Consider the following 20,745-nt stretch of genomic DNA (forward strand, 5'->3'; position numbering starts at 1 on the left):
GAGCATGGATATCCTTTTGAACAGAGTAAATTGGAGACTTGAGATATATGAGACGGGCTGTCAAAGAGCAAAACCTTTTCAATAATTTAAAAACTAGGCCTGAAGAGATGGCTTAGCAGTTAAGAGCACTGACTGCTCTACCAGAGGTCCTGAGTTCAATTCTCAGCAACCACATGGTGGCTCACAACCATCTGTAATGGGATCTGATGCCCTCATCTTATGTGTCTGAAGAGAGTGAAGGTATACTCACATACATAAAATAAATAAATAAATAAATAAATATATAAATAAATAAAATTTTTTAAATTAAAAACTAAAAACTTCTAACACTTTCTCTAGAGTCTCTAGTTACCAATTTACTACATTCTAATTTCTAGTCACATGACACCAGCTCATTTTAGTGTTATTGTATGAACATAGATTTGTTGTATCAATTAAAGGGCTGGAGACATAGCCCAGAGAGGACATGCTTGTCTAGCATGCTTGAGGCCCTACATTGAATTCCCAGCAACACATACTTTAAAATTCAAAATATCTTAAGTTTAAGGTAACTAAATGAATTAATTAGTGCATTTAAAAGTGTCTGGTCAGGTTGGAGAGATGGCTCAGTAATTGAGAGCACTGGCTGCTCTTCTAGAGGACCCAGATTCAATTCCCAGCATCCACATGGCAGCTCACAGCTGTCTATAACTCCAAGAGCTGACATCCTCACACAAACATACATGCAGGTAAAACACCAATGCACATAAGAAATAAATAATTTTTAAAAAGGATTGCTATTGGACTACATGAGATGACTCATGTAGTTCAATCCTCAATACCCACGTGGTGGGAGGAGAGACAAGAATGAACGTTCTCCACGACTTTAGGATCCAGTTGACTCATTACCTCCAAGTGAATTACAAACACTCTCCGGACTGGTTCATCTTAGTGTCTGTGATCGCTGACCTCAGAGACACCTTCTGTGTCCTCTTTCCTATCTGGAACCATCCCCTAATCTATACACACATGTGTACACACTAGATGAAAAAACATTTTAAATCTTTTAAAATGTTTTTTTTAAATATTTTTATCTCATGTGCATTGGTGGCTTTTTGCTGCAGGTATATCTCTGTAAAGCTGTTGGATCCTCTAGAACTGAGTCAGTTACAGACATTTGTCATGTGGGTGCTGGAAACTGACCCCAGGTCCTCTTGAAGACCATCCAGTGCTCTTAACCACTGAGCCATCTCTCCAACCCAGGGAAAAAAACATTTTTAAAGGATTGTTTTCTTGCCCTAAGAAGTATAAAACTCAATATTGGAGACACTGTTGGCTGCCCAAACCAGAGGTGGACCCCAGATCCACGTGAACTTGGTGAAAGTCCAAGAGAGTGAGCATTTCCAGGACAACAAAGCCCTACTGCTGTGTATTTTGTATATTTTAAATTAATAACTTAAAAGGTCACTTCCGGCAGTAGCAAACTTCCCTTTGTCTTCAAATAGATATAATTGCAGACTTCAAAAAACAGATGCCCTTGCAAGAGTCATGGTTGAAACAGACTCTGCCCTGGGCCTCTGGCCTGGCTTCAAGGACCAGGAAGGAGGGCAGCCTCTAGCACTGTCAAGCAGTGTGCCCAAGTTAATAATTGGCTCTGCCAATGGCGATCAGGCTGTTTTTGTGTGCCTGTTTTGCTATTTTACGTAAATCACCCTGAACATGTTTGCATCAACCTACTGATGATGCACCTTTGATCAATAGATTTTAGACAAAAGTGGTTTTTTGAGTCCAAAGATCAGGGCTGGATTGACCTACAGACTGAATCCAGGGCATATAAAACAGGGGCAAGGCACAGACTGATAGCAGAGGGATCAAGGCCAACCGGGCTGGACTCACTGCACGGGCTCTGCTGGCAGCTTCCTGAGGTACCAAGGGAGGAAGGATGGAGGAAGGAATGAACATTCTCCATGACTTTGGGATCCAGTCGACTCGCTATCTCCAAGTGAATTACCAAGACTCCCAGGACTGGTTCATCCTTGTGTCTGTGATTGCTGACCTGAGGAACGCCTTCTATGTCCTCTTTCCCATCTGGTTCCATCTTAAAGAGACTGTGGGCATCAATCTCCTCTGGGTGGCAGTGGTCGGAGACTGGTTCAACCTCGTCTTCAAGTGGTAAGAACCATCCCGAGGGGTGATGGGTAGAGAAATGGCTGTCCTCCAGCAGGGGTACCCCATACTGTTCACCAGGCTACAGGTAAGTCCCCATTGGCTTGAGAGTCTCTACAGAATCCCACCTGTGGCTGGCAATGAGGAATGGCTATTTTGTCAGACCTGAGGGATGGAAAGACAGCTGAGTTTAATGGGAAGTCTGAGTGTAGCCTTTACTCTGGTTTATTTGACTTTATTATTTAGAGTTAGGGTCTTGTGTAGCCCAGGCTGGCCTCAAACTTACAAATTAAGAGACAACGACCTTGAATTGCTCAACTTCTGAGTGCTGAGATTACAGGTGTGTGTTCCCACGTGTAGTTTAGCATGCTAGGGATTGAACCTGGGGCTTGGAGCATGAGAGCAAGGACTCCCCCATGAGGCTATATCCCAGCTCCTGAGCACAGATGTTAAAAAAACCCTTTTACTACTATTTCTATGGGTGCTATAGAAACAGATGTGGGAAAGAAGGGGGGGGGGAGTGATTTCTAACCTTTTGGTTAAGCGGTGAAAATTGATACGGATAGCCAGGACCTTCCAACTGGTGAATTACATAAACTCACTATTCTAGTTTTAGAATCTATAAACTTTGGTTCTCTCCAGGATCTTAATAATATGCACAATCAACGTTTATTGATCAGCTACTATGTGCCAGGCTCGCACTGTCTCTCCCTGTGTCTGTCTCAGTCTGTGTGTGTGTTTGTGTGTGTGCGCACGTGTTCATCTGCGTACATGCATGTGGCTGTGTTTGTGGAAGCCAGTGCAGTCATTCCTCAAAACTTATTAAGATAAAGTCTCTGATTGAACTGGAGCTCCGGAGTAAATTTGACCAATGAGCACTGGAGGTCTACCTGCCTGTATTCCCATAGCTATATGCCACCATGCCCAGGATTTCTTTGATAGGATGGGGATGGAATTCAGGTTTTCTGTTTCATAGCAGGCACTTGATCTACTGAGCCTTCACCCAGTCCCTGATTCCCAGATTTGCTTGTGGATTGTTTGTCTGTTTGTTTGTTTGTTTTGAGACAGAATCTCCCCTGGCTGTCCTGAAATTTTACTGTGTAGACCAGGCTAGCCTCAAACTCACAGAGATCTGCCTGCTTCTGATTCCAGAGTGTTGGGATTAAAGATGTGCACCAACAAGCCTGGCTTTTGCGTGTGCTTTTTAAGATGGAGGATGGGGTCTCTTCTCATTCTGTAACTCAGCCTGGCCTGGAACTGATTAAATAGTCCTGTCTGGTCTCAACACACGCCTGTTCTCAAGTGCTGGGATTACAGGTGTGAGCCACCATGCCTAGCGTGTTTGCTTTAAGTTCTAGATCCTGAGTATAGACCCTGTACATGCTCTTTGTTACTGAACTATACCCTCAGCCCCATGAGATTTTTTTTTCTTATAAGACAAGGTCTCTTGCTGTGTAACCTAGACTAGCGTCCAGTTTATAATCCTCAAGCCTCAGACTGCAGAGGGATTAGAGGTGTGTATAACTCTCCCCAGCCCCAGGGCATTTTTGTTTTGTTTTGTTTTTGAGTCAAACATGTGGATGACATGGGTTGGCCTGAAAGTAGCTGATAATCACTGTGGATTTCCCATTCTCTTTCATCAGACTCAGGCTAGAATTACAGGTGTGTTCCTTTCTACCAGGTGTGTGTGTGTGTGTGTGTGTGTGTGTGTGTGTGTGTGTGTGTGTTTGTGTGTGTGTTTACACATATGCATACGTGCACGAATTCTTATACATATGGACCTCAGAAGACAGCTTACAGGAATCTATTATCTCCTTTCACCATGTGGGTCTCAAAAACAGAACTCAGGTCATCAGGTTTGTGGGCAAGCACCTTTACATGTTAGCCATCTTTCTGCTGGCCTGACATCTTCAGATCTCACATTCTTTGCCCATAAATAGTAAAAGTCCTTAAAAGAAGAACAAATGGGGTTCAAGACTGAATCCAGGGCCTCATATATACTAATCCAGTGATATACCACTGAGATACACCCCCAGCCCTCTTTTAATTTATCTTTATTATGAAGTAGGTCCTTGGGGTTGAGGTCATGGCTCAGCCACTGTTTGTCTTATAAACCCAAGTTCTTGAACCGCTGGGCACAATAGTATGCATTTGTAACCCCAATAGTGGTAAGGTGAAGAAGGCCAGTGGAGCCGATCCCTGGAGCTAATCTAACCTGATTGGTGAGCTTCATTCAGATCAATGTGAGACCCGATGTCAAAAGAGACAGGTGGCCTTTCTAAGTTTGTCCTCTGGCCTCCACACCACTTCTCCTCGTGCACATACACACATGAGATTTGGAAAGGGCATGGGCAGGTGAAGAGGGATAGAGAAAGGGAAGGGCAGGACCTAGGCTAGCTCCAAAGTCTTAGTCTCAAGTGATCTTTCTGTGTCAGCCTCCCCAATAGCTAAGACCACCACTGCATCGAACTTCTGAAGCTCTATGTTTAGGTTTGAGTAGATAGGACATTCATTCACTGTTCAAATTTCAGAAATCATCTACTTATCATACATAGCACCCCCAGACCTCTCCCCAGGCACCTCCAAAGGCAATACACAGTCAAGTTTCCTTCTCTCCTTGAAACTGTGGGCTTCCGATAAAATCATGTACTGACTCACTCCAGACATTGGCTCTGCTCTCCACAGGATTCTGTTTGGACAACGCCCGTATTGGTGGGTCCTGGACACCGACTACTACAGCAACAGCTCCGTGCCTATAATAAAGCAGTTCCCTGTCACCTGTGAGACCGGACCAGGTGAGAGTCCCAACCCTCACTGAGGTGGGGCAGACGTTGTTCTTCATAGACTGGCACTAACGTCATGTGTGTGGGTCTGCACTGACCTTGGGGGTGGGGGGTAGGGTGGGGTTTCAGGACAGCCATTGGTTTGTTCTATTGTCACAGTCAATTTGTCTTTCATGTAGCACAAATTCACCTTAAATCATGGCACCAGGGCTTTGCATTGCTAGTTTGGAAATCTAAATGATGCTCCCAGGATTAAAGTTACTACTCCAAAAGAGGCAATGGTACACCCACGGGCAATGGCTAGTTAGAGTAACTGAGCCAGAGCACTGTATCCAGAGAGGAGACAGTGGTCGACAGAAGCCTGAGGCCTTGAGTGTCCTTCCTAGCAGCCTGATCCAGATCGTTCCATACCTAATGCTACCTGCAGTTTTTGTCTTATTTAGGGGAGGTGGTTTCTTTGTTTTGAGGGATGTCCTCATATAGTCCAGACTGGTCCTAAATTCACTATGTAATTGAAGATGACCTTGAACTTCTGATCCTCCTTCCTCCATAACAAATCAGTAAAGCAATATATTAGAAGATCGCCAGGATCTACTTGGCATCTCACAGCTGCCTGTAACTCTAGTTTCAGGGGATCCAATTCTTCTGTGAATACTGCATGTTTGTGGTGAACAGACATACATGTAGGAAAGGCACGCATACACATGATTTTTTGTTTGTTTGTTTGTTTGTTTGTTTGTTTTTGTTTCTGAGACAGGGTTTCTCTGTATAGCCCTGAGACAGGGTTTCTCTGTATAGCCCTGGCTGCCTGGAACTCACTCTGTAGACCAGGCTGGCCTCGAACTCAGAAATCCACCTGTCTCTGCCTCCCAAGTGCTGGGACTAAAGGCGTGTGCTACCACTGCCCGGCCCACATGATTATTTTTTAAATAGGAGAGAGAGAAAGAGAGAGAAAAAGAGAGAATATATTTGTCTACAAGACCTTCTGAATGTTGTATGGAGTGTAGATGAGAGAGCGGTTGATACCCACCAGAACCACAATTGTTTGGGGAAGGGATGTGCTAATGGGCTGATGAAGGCCAGTTGAGGCTAAACCTCACATGACCCCCACAAAGAACGCCCAACTAGAGATTTCTCTTCAAAAATTGTTCTGAACAGGTTGAGGGCACCAGCCTTTATGGCATGATACAGACTAGTCATGGGAAACAGGCTATACTTAGGTATAGGGTATACCATTGACCAAGATAGCTGTCTTCAGCCCAAAGACATGCCCATAAAAGGCTAAGAGTTAAGGAGCACCCACAACTACACTCTTACCAGCTGGAAAACTATCACTCCATCCAGGATGGGGTGTGGATAGCAGGTCAGGAGTGAGAAGCAACTTAAATTGGTTGGAGTGGGTCTTATTGAAAAAGTGAGTCTGAGACAAGATTTGAAGAAGCCAGGGAGTTGACCAGAGGAACTTTGGGAGAAAAGCATCCGTGATTCATTTAGGGGCAGGCAATGAGACAGTGTGGCTAGAGAAGAGAGAGAAGGAAAATATAGGGGAGCTGAGGGTGGACGGATCGGTGTGTAACTTACACCCTCACTGTCCGGATTCCTGTGCAATCTGCAAACTGTCTGCAACCTCAAGAGCAATGGAGGACCTCTCTGGTCTGAGCACAGTCCTCCCACACCCCTGCACAATGCTTGGCACACGGTGTGAATTCCATTTGTTAAATAAGTGAATTACAGTAAAGGAGTGGATAGTGAGATGGGTGGATAGCTAGTTAGACGGAAGGCATGATGACTGGATGGGCTTGATGGATGGATGGGGAGACGTGTGGCTGATGCCTTGACAGTCTCTCAGATTAACGTCTTTCCATCGTAAGTCCATTCATCTCTTTTCTTCCATGTAGGAAGTCCCTCTGGCCATGCCATGGGCGCAGCAGGTGTATACTATGTTATGGTCACTTCTACTCTTGCTATCTTTCGAGGAAAGAAAAAGCCAACGTATGGATTCCGGTAAGAACTCACCACTGGGGCTGGGGGTGAACAGGAAGCTGCACACTCTGTAGCTGACCCAGAGGGGTTCTTCCACCTTGCTAGCTCATTCTCACACCTACAGTTGGCACTAGTAAGAGGTGTGACATTTCTGCTGTGAGTTAGCATCACAGGATGCTTGGGCCAGAAGGGATCCACTAGGGTAGCCCTTGTTTTAGACTCTTATGGGTTTGGTTCTGGGTATCAAACTTGGGGCTTTGTGCATGTTGTATAACTAGTCTATCACAGAGCTATATGTCTAGCATTAAAAAAAAACCCTTTTCTGTATCATCCTGGAGTCACCTCATATAGGTTAAAATAAACAGACATAAGCTCCTAATGTGGGGATCCTGGGTATGCAGACATAGTGTAAATCCTTAGTTATTAAATGGTTAAAACTGGGCAGTTAAGATGCATACAAAGGGGAGCAATGGCTCAGTAGTTAGGAACACTGGAAGCTCTTCCGGAGGACTTGGACTCAGTTCCCAGCACCCCCTCGGTGGTTCACAGCAGCCTAGAACCCCAGTTCCAGGAGATCTGATTCCACCCCTGTGGACTCCAGGCACACACGTGGTATACACACATCCATGCAGGCAAACACACATACACATAGAAATGGAAGTAAATGATGCAGGTGTGATGGCTGGCACCTGAGAACTGGAGGAGGTCTCCTTGGTTACCTAGTGAGTTTGAAGCCAACCTAGGCTATATAAAGCTCTCCAGAAGAAAAATTAACTATTAAAAAACAAAAACAAAAACAAAAACAAAAACAACCCTCAGGGCTGGAGAGATGGCTCAGTCAGTAAGACCCTTACTCTGCAGTCCTCATGAAGGTGAAGGAGAAAACCATTGCCACTATGGTCCTCTAACTTTTTTTTTAAGATTTATTATTTATTATATGTAAGTACACTGAAGCTGTCTTCAGACACACCAGAAGAGGGAGTCAGATCTTGTTACAGATGGTTGTGAGCCACCATGTGGTTGCTGGGATTTGAACTCAGGACCTTCGGAAGAGCAGTCGGGTGCTCTTACCTGCTGAGCCATCTCACCAGCCCCCTCTAACTTTCATACATGTGCTGTCACACATGCATCCCACGCCCACCGCGGCAGAGAAGCATGGGAACAGGAACATCTGAGAGCTCACGTGTTAAACTGCAAGCACCAAGCAGAGAGAACAGGCTCAGAGTCTCTCTCTCTCACACACACACACACACAGAGAAAATCTCTCTCTCTCTCTCTCTCTCTCTCTCACACACACACACACACACACACACACACGCACACTTACACACAGAGAGACACACAGAATTTCTCATACACACACGTATACACACACAGAATCACTCTCACACACACATACACAGAGCCCTCCATCTCTCACACACACTCATACACAGATACACAAAGAATCCCTCTTACACACACAGAGAATCTCTCTCTCTGTCTCTCTCTCTGTCTCTCTCTCTGTCTCTCTCTCTCTCTCTCTCACACACACACAGTCTTTAAGATCTCAAAATCTGCAAGACCACACCTCCTAATCCTACCCAAAAAGAGACCCTAACTGGAGACCAAGTATTCAAATACCTGAGAATGGGGGCTGGGGGATTTCATTCAAAACATGAGAAGCACCATGCATTTTTTAGCTTTTGTGTAAGACTTCCAGTTTCTAAAAGTTCCTCTGACGGAGCCTGGCAAACCCACGGGACTTTTCTTTGCTGAAGGATCTCCATTTTGGTTCTGGAGTGGTTGCCTATTGTCTTGCAGGTGTTTGAACGTCATCTTGTGGTTGGGATTCTGGGCTGTGCAGCTGAACGTCTGTCTGTCCCGGATCTACCTTGCTGCTCACTTTCCCCACCAGGTCGTGGCTGGAGTCTTGTCAGGTATCAGCAGCTCCGATTCCTTCCCCACCCACTTCCTATTTCTTCTGGATCTTTCTTGTTTAGCCTTTCAGTAGTTTCAGCATCAAAGGCCAGAGGTTGGGAGGCTAAGGGCATGGTTTTGTCTGTAATGAGAACCTGGTTTGTAGATTTACCTGCCTGTATTCCAGGGTAGGCAGAGGTGGGAGGATCCCCAGAGTTCAGGAACAAGCCAGCCTAGGCTAATTGGTGAGCCCCAGGTCTCAGTGACAGACTATACACACACACACACACACACACACACACACACACACACACACACACACACACACACGGTGGATGCTCCAAAGAACAATACCTGAGGCTGACCTCTGGCTCTGCATGCACATACATGCACACACACAATTTGAAATTATTAGTTTCCACAGCATGCCCAGAACTATACAGCTAAAGTGTCCCAGGAAAGTTGCATTGCATCGAGCTAAACTCACTCAACTGATGCATACAAAGGGGAGCTAGTGCTAAAGTCTCCAAGCTTCTGACAATCTTTGTCTCCGATCTTCAATTTGAACTGGCTCTCAAGCTTCTTTTCAGAGAATCTCCCAAATGTACAGTGTCTTGGGGAGAGCTCGTTATTGAAATACATTCATTTGCAGACCTAACATGTCTGCAGCCGATGTTTTCTCAGAGAGGTTTGAGCGTTTGCAATTTCTGAGATCCAGTTAGGAAGAGAAAGAAAAGATTTAGGTTAAGCATTAAAACCAAGGCAACCAAACAAACAAAAACATTGTCTAGATTTGGAGCTGGGGGAGGGAGCAGAACAGATCAGTTGCAAGCCTGAGGATCAGAGTTCGGTCCCTGGAATCCACAAGGCAGAAAAAAACCCCACCCCAACCAACTATCCTCTGACTCCCACATGTGTGCTATGGCACACATGCCCACACACATACACACAAAGACAGAATAAACAAAATGTGTAAATAAATAAATAAAAATGCCTGGTGAGTGAGCATACCCTTGGAGAGGCTATGTCACACAACAAAGAGTAACGTCGTCAGCTGTGTGACAACTTACTAGCTTCTGTGGAAGGAACTGAGAGCAATAGGTAGCATTCAAGGACAACAGTGATGTGATCTGATGGCTCAGTGGGCTACCTCATTTGTTACCAAGCCTGACAACCTGAGTTTGAGCCTGGGCCCCACATGGTAGAAAGAACCAACTCTTGTCACTTGCCTTTTGACCTCCACACAGATACCGTGTCACACGTGTGCCTGCCCACAAAGAGACATACCTACATACACATACCCAATAAATATATAGATGTGAGGACATTTTAAGTAAATAAATAGGATAAGTCCATTCAATTAGGTTGTCTGGGGGACTACTCTCTGCACCCCCATCTTGAGAATATGCAAGATGAAACAGGATCCAACACACACAACAGGAAACTTAGACTTGGTGGGAAGATGTATGTGATACAATTCTTCCATCCGAAAGACACTATGCTGGGACCTTCCACTTTGGTGTGTGATTTAGATTCATCTGTGGTATGATGGCATGTCACCCATAGCCGACCCTACTCCTCGTGCCTCTTTCTCCCACACAGGCATTGCTGTGGCTGAAACTTTCAGCCACATCCGGGGCATCTACAATGCCAGCCTCCGGAAGTATTGTCTCATCACCATCTTCTTGTTTGGTTTCGCGCTTGGATTCTACCTGCTACTAAAAGGGCTAGGGGTGGACCTCCTGTGGACTTTGGAGAAAGCTAAGAGATGGTGTGAGCGGCCAGAATGGGTCCACCTTGACACTACACCCTTTGCCAGCCTCTTCAAAAACCTGGGAACCCTCTTGGGGTTGGGGCTGGCCCTCAACTCCAGCATGTACCGGAAGAGCTGCAAGGGAGAACTCAGCAAGTTGCTCCCATTCCGCTTCGCCTGCATTGTGGCTTCCTTGGTCCTCCTGCATCTCTTTGACTCTCTGAAGCCCCCATCCCAGGTTGAGTTGATCTTCTACATCTTGTCTTTCTGCAAGAGCGCAACAGTTCCCTTTGCATCTGTCAGTCTTATCCCATACTGCCTAGCCCGGATCCTGGGACAGACACACAAGAAGTCTTTGTAAGGCATGCAGAGTCTTTGGTATTTAAAGTCAACCGCCATGCAAAGGACTAGGAACAACTAAAGCCTCTGAAACCCATTGTGAGGCCAGAGGTGTTGACATCGGCCCTGGTAGCCCTGTCTTTCTTTGCTATCTTAACCAAAAGGTGAATTTTTACAAAGCTTACAGGGCTGTTTGAGGAAAGTGTGAATGCTGGAAACTGAGTCATTCTGGATGGTTCCCTGAAGATTCGCTTACCAGCCTCCTGTCGGATACAGAAGAGCAAGCCCAGGCTAGAGATCCCAACTGAGAATGCTCTTGCGGTGCAGAATCTTCCGGCTGGGAAAAGGAAAAGAGCACCATGCATTTGCCAGGAAGAGAAAGAAGGATCAGGAGGAGGGAGAGTGTTTTATGTATCGAGCAAACCAGATGCAATCTATGTCTAACCGGCTTCAGTTGTGTCTGTGTTTTTAGATACGACACACTCAATAATAATAATAGACCAACTAGTGTAATGAGTAGCCAGTTAAAGGCGATTAATTCTGCTTCCAGATAGTCTCCACTGTACATAAAAATCACACTGTGTGCTTGCATTCCTGTATGGTAGTGGTGACTGTCTCTCACACCACCTTCTCTATCACGTCACAGTTTTCTCCTCCTCAGCCTATGTCTGCATTCCCCAGAATTCTCCACTTGTTCCCTGGCCCTGCTGCTGGACCCTGCTGTGTCTGGTAGGCAACTGTTTGTTGGTGCTTTTGTAGGGTTAAGTTAAACTCTGAGATCTTGGGCAAAATGGCAAGGAGACCCAGGATTCTTCTCTCCAAAGGTCACTCCGATGTTATTTTTGATTCCTGGGGCAGAAATATGACTCCTTTCCCTAGCCCAAGCCATCCAAGAGCTCTCATTCTTAGAAGAAAAGGCAGCCCCTTGGTGACTGTCCTCCTGCCTCGGCTGATTTGCAGAGTACTTCTTCAAAAAGAAAAAAATGGTAAAGCTATTTATTAAAAATTCTTTGTTTTTTGCTACAAATGATGCATATATTTTCACCCACACCAAGCACTTTGTTTCTAATATCTTTGATAAGAAAACTACATGTGCAGTATTTTATTAAAGCAACATTTTATTTAAGAATGGAGTCTTGCTTATTATTCTATTTTATTTTGTTTTAATTATTTTTCTTTTTGTTTTATGTGTATGGGTGTTTTGTCTGCATATATGTCTATGCACCATGTGCGTGCTTGGTGCTTGCAGATTCCAGATCTCCTGGGGCTGGAGTTAACAGCTGTTGTGAACTGCCATGTGGGTGCTGGAAATTGAACCCAGGTCCTCAAAATGCGTGTAAAAATACCAAGTCTGGTAGTGCACATCTTTTTTTTTTGTTTTTTTTTTTTTTGTTTTTCGAGACAGGGTTTCTCTGTTCCCTGGCTGTCCTGGAACTCACTTTGTAGACCAGGCTGGCCTCGAACTCAGAAATCCGCCTGCCTCTGCCTCCCAAGTGCTGGGATTAAAGGTGTGCGCCACCAACGCCCGGCCACACATAATACCAGCAATGGTGAGACAGGAGGGGGAGGGAGACAAGCCTAGTTTATGAGGTGGTGTTCCAGGCCAATGAGAGATCCTGTCTTAAAAGGTGGAGGGTGTTAAGAAACAGCACATGAAGCCAGGCGTGGTGGTGCAGGCCTTTAATCCCAGCACTCGGGAGGCAGAGGCAGGCAGATTTCTGAGTTCGAGACCAGCCTGGTCTACAAAGTGAGTTCCAGGATAGCCAGGGCTATACAGAGAAACCCTGTCTCAAAAAAACAAAAACCAAAACAAACAAAAAAAGAAACAGCACATGAGGTTACACACACACACACACACACACACTACAATAAAAACCCTCCCTCCTTTAACCAAGTCATGGAGTGACTATGCCATCATCCATTTATACGTTGCCTAGCCAGTCTAAGTTTGGTGAACTACAGAGTCAATGAGAGACCCTGCCTCAAAAAAATAAGGTGGAGAAGGATTGAGGAAGACAGGCAACATTGACCCCTGCTCTACACACAAACACACACACTCACACACTTTGAGAATCTGGTTCAGTGACCAGAGTGTATGCAAGGTCCTAGGTTCATCCCCCTAATACCAAAGGCATTGAGGCTAAGAGTTTTTATTTCCTCACACTATTCTCGTGCCCATTTCCCCATGTGCAGCTCCTGACGTGTTATACAATCGACAGGCTGGGGCAGGGTGGGGGATCTACCTGAAGGCTCTCTTGCTGATCACTAAAGTCACGCTAACAATCATTGTGAAAGACAAGGGTTAGGAGAGGTTGAGTGAGCAGGCAGACTACAATCTGGCCTCAGTGCTGAGCATCAGACCAAGTGGCCAAGACAGCACACTGGTTACCAGACCACAGGTCAGCAGGCACTGCTCTGGGATTACATCGCAATTTGGAGGAGCACGGGGCAGAGCCACTGCCAAGTGAAGCAATTGCATGAAAGCTGTGGGTGGAGGGAGCAGGACAAGACAAGTTACCTGCTGGGTTCAGCAAGGGTTAGGGTTATAGGTTTAAAAAAAAAGCCCAAGGAAGCTTGAAGCACCCAGGAATGCTCAAAGAAGCTACTTCAAGCTTCTGTTAGGCAATTTATTTCATCCTGGTTTACAACCCCTCCCCCAAAGCCTCACCCCGCTCCCTCCTCACCATAACCCTACATTGCATGAGGCAAGAGCTGATCGATTGCCCCAGACTCCTGGAATGTGTTTATTTCAGGGAGGGTGAGTGTTCATACCAATCTTGAGAGTTTCAGCAGTGATCTAAGCCTGGCAAAGACTCTCATGGTCCCACACAGGAAGAGGGGTGTTGGTTATCATCTGTCTGATCGAACCCCATAACTCAGGTTGGGGCCCTGTGCTCGATGCTCCCGACTCTGGTTCCTTGCCAGAGGATGCTAGGTGGAGGGAAAGCTTTCAGCATCCCAGTAGTGCCAGTGACAAGCCCACCAGTAACAGAAAACACTTGTCAGTTTGCTGTATGAGTTCTCTCTATAGTTTATGCCATCTATGTTGTAGGAATTATTTAATCTCAGTTGTGGGGGGGGAGGTTTCTACCCCACCTTTGATCATTCAGTTCCCATATAAAAGACCCACAACCTTTATATGTATAATAAGCCTTCAAAGCACTAGAGCTGGACAGAACCTACCCTTTATGCTATTATATCTACTCTGTCAATAACCCTGAGAAATGATTTGCCACGTTCCACCTGAGCCGCTCTTACTCCCACTGGCCAGCCCTCATAGCCAGGTCTCACAATCCCTTACCCCATGGTGTCTTCCCCTCTCTCCACTCCTCTTCTCTTCTCCCTGTTCATGGTCAGTCCTGCCTCAGACCCCAAGCCCAGGAACTGATACTCCACCTACCTCTCTTCTGCCCAGCTATAGGCTGTAGGCATCTTTATTCAACCAATCGTTTTGAATAAAGGAGCAAGGTTGCACATAGCGTCACTTGGTGTAGTGAGGCGGCAGCAAGATCTTGGGGACCAGTATTTAGCATTACAGTACATAGCAACAGACCAAACCTCAAAACAGCCATCCTCTCAACACCACTGTGGAGAAGTTACTATCACTCAACTCACATTACAAATGCTTAAACACGGAGGGGCTGAGGATCTAGTCACAATGGTGGGGCCATTTTAACAATCAAGAAGTCAGGGATGGAGAAGAGATAGAAGGGTGCCTTGGGGGAAGGGCAGCCCAGCCCAACACTGGGAGCTGGAGAAGTTTAGGGATATGCCAGCCAGAAGGACCCTTTAATAGATAGAGACTGAAGGATGCCGGGAGAACCTGGCGGCCAAGTCCCATTTGATATTATTAGGTTGTCACCTTAGGGTTCCAGGTTTGAGACACAGTCATGTGGTCAAACTGCCTTTTAAATATTTACATCCATAGGTGTGCAGTCCTCTCAACCTCGGTCAGAGAAGTCTCCTTTTGCAGTGAGTGTCACTTAACAGATTTATAACTGGTGAGAGTGCAGAGAATAAGGGACTGTGTGTGAATTGTCTGTATTATAAGTAAATAGTGTCACATAGTAATACTGGTTGGCACACAAATTGTGACTATGACATTCATTGTCATGGCCTGAATATTTGTGCTACCCCTAAACGCATACTGAAGCCCTAACCCCTCCCCTCAATGTGATATTTGGAAATGAGATTAGTAAGCATGATACAGATAGGCCTTTCTGATGTGTTTATTGATAAGAGAATCCAGCTTACTCTCTTTCTGTACCGTGTGAACACAGGCAGACGTGTGCAAGCCAGGAAAAAGCCATCATTAGACCTGACCCGCTTGATTCCCTGACCTTGGACTTCCAGCCAGAATCTAATTTCTCTTAAGTCAGCCAGTCTGTAGTATCTTGTCATACTAGCTCAAGCAGACTAATACATGGCAGAATTCCTAAAAGTTAATGTATGGGACAAATTTTTTTTTTTTTTTTTGAGCTGCCCAATGTGTTCAGTGTTTGTTGCTGTTGGTTGGTTGGTTGGTTTTTTTTTTTTTTTTTTTTTTTTGGTTTTGGTTTTTGTTTTTTTGTCCCTGTTTCCAGTTTGTGCAAATTAGATAAGGTTCTTTTTTTGTGATTAAAAAAAAAAAAAAATACAGCTGCCAGGCAGTGGTGGCGCATGCCTTTAATCCCAGCACTCGGGAGGCAGAGGCAGGTGGATTTCTGAGTTCGAGGCCAGCTTGGTCTACAAAGTGAGTGCCAGGACAGCCAGGGCTACACACAGAGAAACCCTGTCTCGAAAAACCAAAAAAAAAACCAAAAAAAAAAAAAAAAAAAAAAAAAAAAAAACAAATAAATAAATAAATAAAAATAATAAAAAATAAAAATAAAAGCATAGCCTAGATAATTAGGGTAGAGATGTTAATAAAAAAATTAAAAGAAATACAGTTAAAAAAAGAAAAAATACATTTTTACATAGCATGACATACACTCATTTAAAGTGTACAGTTTTGGGTCTAAGGTATTTGTAACTCAGTGTTCTAACACTTGCCTAACATGCATGGGTCCTTGTGCTTAATTAATCCCCAAGACTGAAAAAATAAATAAGACAAAATAATTTATTTTTAATGCACAGAGCTCCAGGGTTTGCCTGGATACTTGCCACCTGCAAAGGGTATCTGCAGTGCTTATTAACATATCAAAGCAGAAGGCTAGGGTTAGAGCTCCGGGTTAGGATTAGCAAACCCCGCCCCCTAACCCTGCACAGTCCAGCCCAGACTCCACGCCTGGCTTCCCACCCCACAGCTCCTCTGGCTCCCCTATAATTTAGCTATTCTGGCTAAGCCACTCTCTGGCCTCCCTCTCTTGGTCCCCAACTCCTCGTTTGGTCTCCTGGCCTCTTGGCCATCCCTCTCTCCCCTCCTTCCCCACTCTGGTCATATGGAGTACCTGCTGAGGCTGCCAGCAAGGTCCAGTCTGGACTCTTCCAGACACGTTTTCCTCTGTGCTTTCCCACATATCTAAAATAAACTCTCTCCATACTTTAGGAGTAGACACGACTCCCTCCTCCCTCTCTCACTTCTCCCTCTTCCCTTCCCCTTCCATTTCCCTTCCCTTCCCATCTCCCTTCCTCATTCCCTCTCTTTCAATTATCACCATACCTAACAATTGGAGTTCAGTTTCAGGTGGACCTGGCTTGCTATAAAAGAGACTATTTGACCAGACAGTGGTGAGCATGCCTTTAATCCCAGCACTCAGGAGGCAGAGGCAGGCAGATCTCTGAGTTCATGGCCAGCCTGGTCTACAGAGTGAGTTCCAGGACAGCCAGGGCTACACAGAGAAACCCTGTCTCGAAAAACCAAGAACAAACAAACAGCCAGGGACTGTTTGGCCTCTTCCTCTCTCTCTGCCTCTTTTCTCTCTGACCCCCTTCATCTGCCTGGTACCTGTGGGGTGGGGTGGATGCCTCAGCATGGGCCCCCTGAGGTACCTCCCTCCCACCACACTATACTACACTCTATAAAACATATCCTTGACTTTATAAAACACATCACTCACTCCTGCTGATTGTCCTGCTGATTGTCCTCTGACCTCTTTAGATGTTCCATGGCTTGTGTGAACCACCTTCCCCCAACACACACACACACACACTAAATAAATACATGAATGTAATTTTGTTGTTGTTATTTTTGTTTTTTGGGGGGTTTGACTTGGTTTTGGTTTTTAAGATAGGGTTTCACTGTGCCACACTGGCTGTCCTAGAACTTGGTTTGTAGACCAGGCTGTCCTCAAACTCACAGAGATATCCCTGCCTTTGCCCAAGAGCTGGGATTTAAAGGCATGTACTACCATGTTGGCCAGGTATCCATTTTGTCATGAACAGTATTTCACTGTAGGAATATGCTACACTTTGTTGGTTTATGACTCAGTTGTTTGAGTTGCCTCCACAATGAGGTTGTTATAAATAACACTGCTATGAATATTTGCATGGCTGCATGATGTTATGTATCTTGGGAGTATCCTCAGGAGTGGAAATACCAAGTCTTTTTTTTAAAAGATTTATTTATTTATTTATTTATTTATTTATTTATTATATGGAAGTACACTGTAGCTGTCTTCAGAAGCTCAGAAGATGGCATCAGATCCCATTACAGATGGTTGTGAGCCACCATGTGGTTGCTGGAATTTGAACTCAGGACCTTTGGAAGAGCAATCAGTGCTCTTAACCATTGAGCCATCTCTCCAGCCCACCAAGTCTTATAGTGACTATATTTAACCTTGTAAGGAACTGCCAGCCTGCCTGTGGTTCTGCCTACTCGCTGGGATCACACCCAGTCAGGACTTTTGTCCACTTTTTTGCCTTGATTGGTCAAGGACTCCGATGTGAGCACCTCCCACCTTCACTGGTAATGGCTTTGCTGTTCCACTGTATGGGCCTAGGCCATTTCATAAGAGGGCTCAGCTGGACCTTGGAAGTTCCATTCCTCATCAACTGAGCGACTGTAACCAGTCCAGCAGTGCTGACTGTTGGTTGACACCCATGACTTTGGGTGCTGAATTATTAATATTCATTGATTTTAGTCTGCAATAATTATTGAAGTGGGTCCGATGCGTTTGAGGCCTGTGTGTATAGAGCAAATAGGATGGTAGCCTTAGAACCTAAGAGTTCTACAAGAGCGAGCTTCTTGAGATAGAGGAAAATTTTTTGGTGCTTTTTGAGAAAGAGCAGACAAGGAAAGGAGTGAAGGAGCAGGCAACAAAAGTCACGACTGTCAGAAAAGTTACTTGACTTAAAAATGGTAGCTAGCAACTTCTGAAGCCAGTGGTGGACAGCTGGAAAGCCCCAAATCACATTTCAGCAGGATAGGTTAAAAAGCTACTTGCTGCCAGGCGTGGTGGTACACGCCTTTAATCCCAGCACTGGGGAGGCAGAGGCAGGAGGATTTCTGAGTTCGAGGCCAGCCTGGTCTACAGAGTGAGTTCTAGGACAGCCGGGGCCATACAGAGAAACCCTGTCTTGAAAAACCAAAAAAAAAAAAAAAAAAAAAAAAAGAAGCTACTTGCTGCTTGGCAACAAGAAAACAGGTCTAGGAATTGCTTCAATTTTCCTAAATTGCTTGTTCATTCATTTATTAATTAATATATTTATTTATTCATTTTTTATTGGATTTTTGAGGCAGGTTTTTTCTGTGTCTCTAGCTGTCCTGGAACTCATTCTGTAGACCAGGCTGGCCTTGAATTCTCAAAGATCTGCCTGCCTCTGCCTCCCAAATGCTGGGATTAAAGACATGTGCCACCACTGCCTGACTTTTTTTTTTTTTTTAGTGATCATTATTAATTTAATTAAAGGTTGTTGTATTCTATAAAAACAAAGAGAAGCCGAGCTGGGCAGTGGTGATGCATGCCTTTAATTTCAGAACTTGGGAAGCAGAGGCAGGCAGATTTCTGAGTTTAAGGCCAGCCTGATCTACAGAATGAGTTCCAGGACAGCCAGAGCTAAACCCTGTCTCAAAAAGAAAGAGAGAGAGAGAGAGAGAGAGGGAGAGAGAGAGAAAGAGAGAAAGAGAGAAAGAGAGAGATTGAAGCCAAGATATGCTTGGTGGAGGGGTGGTAAGTGTGGGAGAAGGGGGTGCCTTTGTGGGCCCATGCTGAGGCATCCCTTCCCCGTGAGGGACCAGCAACATGATGGTCAACACAATTGCATAGTATACAATAGAGTTTATTCAGAGCATGGGGAGAGGAGTTGAGGGGAGAGAGAGAGCGTGTGTGTGTGTGTGTGTGTGTGTGTGTGTGTGTGTGTGTGTGTGTATGTGTGTGAGAGAGAGAGAGAGAGAGAGAGAGAGAGAGAGAGCGTGAGAGTAGAGATTGGCCATGAGCACATGGAGAGAGGGGGAGGGGAATGGAGAGAAGAGGAGGATGGAGAGAGAAGGGGAAGAGGGTAAGAGAGCAGGAGCAAGAGGAGAAGAGGAGAGAGCAAGAGAGTGAGGAGGGGGCAAGCAGTCCCTTTTATAGTGAGTCTGGCACACCTGGCTGTCCCCAGGTAACTGGCTGGGGATACTGAACCAGGATGACTTTGAGTTTGAAGCCAGCCTGGACTACAGAGGTAGTTCAAGCCAGCCATACAGTGAGACGCTATTCCCAAAGAAGGGAGAAAGGGGGGCAGAAAAAGAGAAAGAAGGAGAGAGAATGGAAGAAAAAAGAAAAAAAAAGAAAGAAAGAAATTGATGCCATGATTGGTGTAATGACTGGCCTAAGTCATAATGCTAAGTTGTCCTCAGGTCACCTCATTCTTAGCCCCGAGCGGCCTCCCCTCTGCCAGTCTCCTTCCTATAATGGGTGGATCCAGCAACACACCATTGTTGAAATGGAAGTAAAGGGCTTGAGTAAACAGAGCTAGCTTGTTAGAAGCAGGCCTCAGCTAGAATATGGAGGGGGGGGGTTGTTTGTTTATTTGTTTTGTTTTAAGTATGAGGCTAGTTTTTCAGAGAGCAACTTTTCCATACTTTCCCTTTATGCTGTCTTCTTGCCTTCTTCTGTAAAAGGAACATATTCCATTTGGCCCGAATAAAAGACACACACACAGTCCAGGTATTTTACTTACAAGCTGGAAGCTAGATTGGGTCAGTTTTGGACATCCCAGCCACATGTCCCTTGGTACTTGTCATTTCTCCTAGCCACATGCTCAGGGTCCATCTCCTCTCATGGTGGCTTCCTCCTCCCTTGCTCTCTTCTCCTCTCTACCTGCAACCTCCAGTCAGGTAACAGAAAACCCATCCACCTCTATTCTCTGCCCAGTCACAGGCTTTAGCCTTTTCTTGACCAGCTAAGCTGGGAGCAAGGTTACTTAGCATCATTTGGAGTGAATGAGGATCTCCTCCAGGGCAGCCAGGTTTTAGAGGCCAGTACTTAGCATTTGAATAGCAGCACCAGACCAACCCCCTACATTTTTCTTTGCTCTTCTCGGTCCCATAGTCACAGCCTCCAAATCAACTCAACCAAAATTCTAATATTAGGAGACTGGTCAGGATTACTTTATTCTGGCTCTCCACCCGCAGAATGGACAGCTGAGGTCCAGTCCTTTTACATATCTATATCTATATCTATATCTATATCTATATCCATATCCATATCCATAGCCATAGCCATAGCCATAGCCATAGCCATAGCCATAGCCATAGCCATAGCCATACCCATTCCCATACCCATACCCATACCCATACCCATACCCATACCCATACCCACACCCATATCCATGTCTATAACTATCTGTCTACCTATTGGGGGGGGGTTGCTGCATGTATGTCTGGTCTCCACGTGTGTGCACTGACTTCAGAGGCCAGAAGAAAGTGTTGGATTTCTCCAG

General features: G+C 45.2%; 1 protein-coding gene across 1 annotated transcript; it reads left to right on the top strand.

Annotated features, from left to right (window-relative positions):
- The first annotated feature begins 1,840 nt into the window (after positions 1-1,840).
- G6pc (glucose-6-phosphatase, catalytic) lies at positions 1,841-12,028 on the top strand. Its single transcript, NM_008061.4, has 5 exons — positions 1,841-2,151; positions 4,831-4,940; positions 6,827-6,932; positions 8,715-8,830; positions 10,413-12,028. Exons 1-5 carry the CDS (start codon positions 1,922-1,924, stop codon positions 10,922-10,924), a joined length of 1,074 nt encoding a protein of 357 aa, NP_032087.2. The 5' UTR covers positions 1,841-1,921; the 3' UTR covers positions 10,925-12,028.
- The last annotated feature ends 8,717 nt before the right edge of the window (positions 12,029-20,745 follow it).

The sequence above is a fragment of the Mus musculus genome, chromosome 11, assembly GCF_000001635.26.
Source record: "Mus musculus strain C57BL/6J chromosome 11, GRCm38.p6 C57BL/6J".
Taxonomy (NCBI): domain Eukaryota; kingdom Metazoa; phylum Chordata; class Mammalia; order Rodentia; family Muridae; genus Mus; species Mus musculus.